A 4,869-nucleotide genomic window follows, 5' to 3' on the forward strand; every position below is an offset into this window, starting at 1 on the left:
AGACATATTCAATGAGTAGGGGTAAATTGCAAAGTGACATAAGACATATTCAATGAAAGAGATACTTGAATGGATAAAATACAAATGAAATATACTTGTCGATTTCACTATGAAACATGTCTATTTTTTTATTTTTTAAATTTTCTTCACATGAAATTATTTACAAGTGATTAGAGAACACAAAAATTGATGTGAGGTATTTGTCTAGAAGAACTTGGAATTGAAATAAAAAAATAATAATGATAATAAGAGGAAGTGAAGAAAAATGCTCCAACCATCGCATTGTTCAATGTGTACCAAACCAAAAAACAGTGTACACCCTTTATTTCACTTCCTTTTCCTTTATTCAATATAAACTTAACAAATATAAACTTAAAACTACCATAATTAAATACTCCTAACTAACCTAAAACTAATCTTACATTTACACTTCATCTACAAAAAGAGTGTCCATAACTGTCACTACTTTTTTGTACAGCTCTATCGAAGAGGTCTTTGCTTTACACCTTTCCTGCAGAGATGCATAATTCCGATCTATTTCGGCCATTTCCTTTTGGAGTTCCCTCCGTCGGTTATCCATTTCAGCCATTTGTCGCTTCATGGTAACCAACTCGGCCTCGCTAGATCGGGCAGCTCGTTCTGCTTTCTTGCATCTCTGCAGAAAAACACTCATCTTTTCACTAACCTCTCCGATAGGCTGTGGCACCAACACCTCAGGATCCGCCGGTGTCGCTGGCAGCGGTGGTAGTCGCGTCACCAACGGCGACAATATCACCAACTCCGGAGAAGGACTCCTCGGAATTTCCACTGCTGCTGGTGCTGCTGCTGGTGTGGAGGCCCTCTTACGAGAGGTCGAAAAACTACCTGCATAAGGATTAGTCCTATTGCAAGTAGCTCGGTACTTTGAAATAGGACCAACCTTTGCTGCAGGTCGTTGGCAAACCTTCTTCACAGCCCTGACTTCCTCCTCCTCCTCGAATAAGTCAGGGCTAGAAGATCTGCACCTAACTCGCGAACGCGAAGTGGTTGGCTGGTCAACCGTCACCGCTCTCGAAGATGCTGCCTCCTCCTGGTCAGCGGACACCGGCAGAATAGACGCCACAGCATTATTCACCTCCTGTGTATTGGTTGCCATTCTGAAAAAGAAGAAATAATACAAAGTTAGTTGATATAAAAAATAACATTCCTAATTTACTTACTCAAATATCAAGTTGGTCGTTGGAACGTACTGCCTTGTTGTGGAGTGGACTGCTCTCGATGAGATGACTTCTCGAACTGAATGTTGTGGAGTGCTCTCCGGAGGGTATCGACTTCGATGCGTGAGCGGTGGGAAAATGGTGGGAGCGCACATGCGCGATGAGGGTAGGGGTGTACATGCGCAAATGTTGGGAGTCGGGGGGCGGGGCTTCGGGGAGGGGAGGGGCGGGGCTTCGGAAAGGGGGCGGGGCTTCGGAAAGGGGCGGGGTATCCGAAAAGTTGGTGGCGACGGGGGGGGGGGGGGGGGGGGGGGGGCGTGGCCCTAACGGGCCCCGCCCACTGCCTGGGCTCCGCCCAGGTGGGTGGGGCCTCCGGCCCCAGGTAGGCGGGACATCTGGAGAGACATCTACGCCCTCTTCGCGCGCGCGTTCGTAACATAATATGCAACCGAACACCTAACCTAACGTATTAACGTATTAACGTAACCTAACCTAGTACGCTAACCTACCGCTATGCAACCGAACACCTAACCTAACCTAACCTAACCTAACCTAACCTAACCTAACCTAACCTAACCTACAGTAACTATTAACCTAACCTAACGAGGGAATACTAACCTAACACCTAACCTAACGTAAGTATGCAGCTAACCTAACGTAGCTATTAACCTAACCTAACGAGGGAATACATTCACCATGTTGGTTCCATTAATACATCATCAGTTGGTTTTGGTTTTGGTTGTATTATTCTATGATTTGGATTAATGTTCAGTCCTGGATATCCCAGTCCACCTGATGATGATGGCCTGACTTTATAGTTTCTCTCCAAAACTTCTTTATGGTTTTTCTCCAATACTTCAACTCTCTGTTCCAGTACATCATACTTTTTCATTGTAGTCCCTGTTATGTTTGACATAGCATCAAATTTTTTATTTGTAGACGCTGTTATGTCAGACATTTTTATGTCTACATCACTTGTAAGTTTGTCAAATTTACGAGTGAAAGTTATCCGAGCCTCTGCAATTTTATCGTTAAATGCTTGCCGGGCGTCCCGAGCAATATTGCCTATTGTGGATTGTATTGCAGCTTGTAGGGCTAGAAGTATAACTTCCTTTGCTCCATTAATTTCCCCCTCAAGATATGATACAGTTACACAATCACTCTTGTCAATTGGTTCACTTGTATTTTTCAATATTTTCCTTTGCATGTCATAATGACCATCTTTTGTTAATTTAAAACCATTCCCAGGAGGACCTCGAATGACATTACCACCCCATTTTCTTTTTCTACCAAACTTATCGATTGTTTTAGACATTGTGCACTCTACGATGATTCTCTTCAAACTGATATTTCTGTCATTTACATTATACTATATATTGCAGTAATTGATTAGGGAAATAGAAATAATACAAATAAAATTTTAATCATTTTATATTCATTACAGTAATACATATACATACATACATAATACATTAATATCACATTACTTCTATCATATATTATTAATTATAAATGGCTACATAAATATCAATATTGAATTTTCCGGTTTTGAAGATATTGAATGATATTTCAATCATTGATCTCGGCAGATAATAAATTAATCAATTGATCCAATGGAGTCTCCTGAGATTGTGATTGTTGAATAATATTACTTATCCAACGAATGTTCTCATTTGGATCGTTTTCATAAAATTCAATATCATTATGACCCCAAGGAAGAGTGTGGGTAGTATTCGGAATGATAAATCGTTTATCATCGTGATATGATAATGCAACTTTATTTTTTAATTCAGTATACATATCATGTAACACGCTTCTAAATGAATTCATCTTTCTGAATATCATACCACCTTGTTCGACGATTTTTTGATAATCTTCGCATGTCAATTCATTCTTTATTACAGATCGTTTAACCCCTTTGGCTTTCTTAAATTCACCATCAACAGATTTCACATAATATGCTTTAGCACCTGTACCATAAAAACTCATGATTGGATCATTTGGAAATTCATCTTTGAAGTTACCCAAGACTGAACTTGTTACTGGAATATTGAATTGGTTAACTATACTGTAATTGGATGTATCAAATCTACTTATGTTAGTTTTTATGAATTCATAAAAATTTTCTGTGTTTACTTTAAGAATGAGCGAGTCGGTATCTGTGTAAAGTAAAGAGACATTTTCATCAAAGTGTTGTTTGATGCATCCATAGAAAAAGTCATACATGACTGTTTTAGATAATTCTAATATGGAAAATCCCAAATATAATGGTTTATCGTAATGAACCTTCACTCTACCCAATTGAATGGCAACGAAATTATCAGTGAAAATTGAACAATTTTTGAAATTTGGTTTGGCTATGAGAGTGCTGGCACCTATATTTTTCTTTATATTTTCCCAATGTGTAACGAGTCTAACATCAATTCGATTATCTACATTCTCCATTGTCTTTCCATACACCGCATTATTCATTAGTTTATAGAAATCTTTAACAGATTTGTTGTTAGACCTATTACGCATTTCAGTATTAAGATCTATATAGGGTTTCATCCAGCATGATTGTTTGAATTTCAATACTCTATGTGTATTCATTACAATCAATCCATTTTTGACAGCTTGCTGTAGATTCCTATAATGAACAATATATTTTCTTTTATCATTCAAATTTGGAATTAATTTGGGAATTTTCGATTGTGTACGAGGTGGTATTATTTTTTCGACTAAAAATGGAAGGTCAGAATGTTTATCATGCAACTCTTGTGGATAATGAATGTCCACTTCAAATACATACCCATACGGACTATCAGTACTCACATCCATCACATCGAGATTAAGAATTTCATTTGGTGTCAACCATGTAAATTCACTTGTTGGTAGAGGTTGTGACATACTGTGACCGTATAGATTTGTTGCATCTAAATATGTAATGAATGTGGAAGGTTCGTTGGGATTATAATTGGGTAAAAATCTATTATTTGCTATATGTTTCCTCTCGCTACATTGACTAATTCCACCTCGTATACCTTTTTGAAAAAAGTGAATCATATCAATGTCAGTTAGTAATTCCAATTCAACATTAGTGAACTTCAACATGGCATCCCATGATAATCCAGGTGCAGTGTAATATTGTGCCGGATCTAAGTTATATATCTCTAAACTTGTGGTGCGGAAGTTTTCAAAAATATCACATAGTAGCAATACATCCGACTTCAAATACAAATCAGAGTATTCCCCCAAATTCTGACACTCGAATAAATTCCAAACTTTTCTAGCCCTATCATAATCAGTTTCCGATATATGTTCACAATTGAGTGTGTCATAAAACTGATTTTTTGTCGGAAGTAATGGATAATTCAATTTGTCAATGTCATCAACAAAACTATATGGAAATACACCTTTCTGTCTCATCAAATTGAATTTCTCAATTTGTGGGAAATGTTTGTGCATCTCCAAACATTGATCGGAGGTCAAGTTTGCACCCAACTTCTCCAACGAATTAGTCATAAATTTATAACTATCGATAAATCTCATTTTGAGATAATTCTTCCTAACCACACCATCTTTATCGGTATAGCTGTGTGTAAAGAGATGCTTCGTGAAAGATATATATTTCTCTTTAGTTTGCGGGATAACATCAACTTTCTCTTTATTCCTATACAATTCTTTTATGAAT

General features: G+C 37.5%; 1 protein-coding gene across 1 annotated transcript; it reads right to left on the reverse strand.

The window, feature by feature from the left end:
• Nucleotides 1-237: 237 nt before the first annotated feature.
• Nucleotides 238-1,351, reverse strand: LOC141486642 (uncharacterized). The gene is made up of 2 exons (XM_074184975.1): nucleotides 1,200-1,351; nucleotides 238-1,136 (listed from the first exon to the last, which is right to left on the reverse strand). Exons 1-2 carry the CDS (start codon nucleotides 1,349-1,351, stop codon nucleotides 425-427), a joined length of 864 nt encoding a protein of 287 aa, XP_074041076.1. The 3' UTR covers nucleotides 238-424.
• Between the last annotated feature and the right edge of the window lie 3,518 nt (nucleotides 1,352-4,869).

Source organism: Leptinotarsa decemlineata, unplaced genomic scaffold, assembly GCF_025532065.1.
Source record: "Leptinotarsa decemlineata unplaced genomic scaffold, Ldec_3_MD MMD2_tig00026361_RagTag_RagTag, whole genome shotgun sequence".
NCBI classification, from domain to species: Eukaryota; Metazoa; Arthropoda; class Insecta; order Coleoptera; family Chrysomelidae; genus Leptinotarsa; species Leptinotarsa decemlineata.

Excerpts from the sequence above, each read along its gene's own strand:
- LOC141486642 (XM_074184975.1), bottom strand. The coding sequence starts at position 1,351 with ATGTGCGCTCCCACCATTTTCCCACCGCTCACGCATCGAAGTCGATAC. Across the intron at positions 1,137-1,199 it reads ACGACCAACTTGATATTTGA|AATGGCAACCAATACACAGG; the intron begins GTAAGTAAATTA and ends CTTCTTTTTCAG.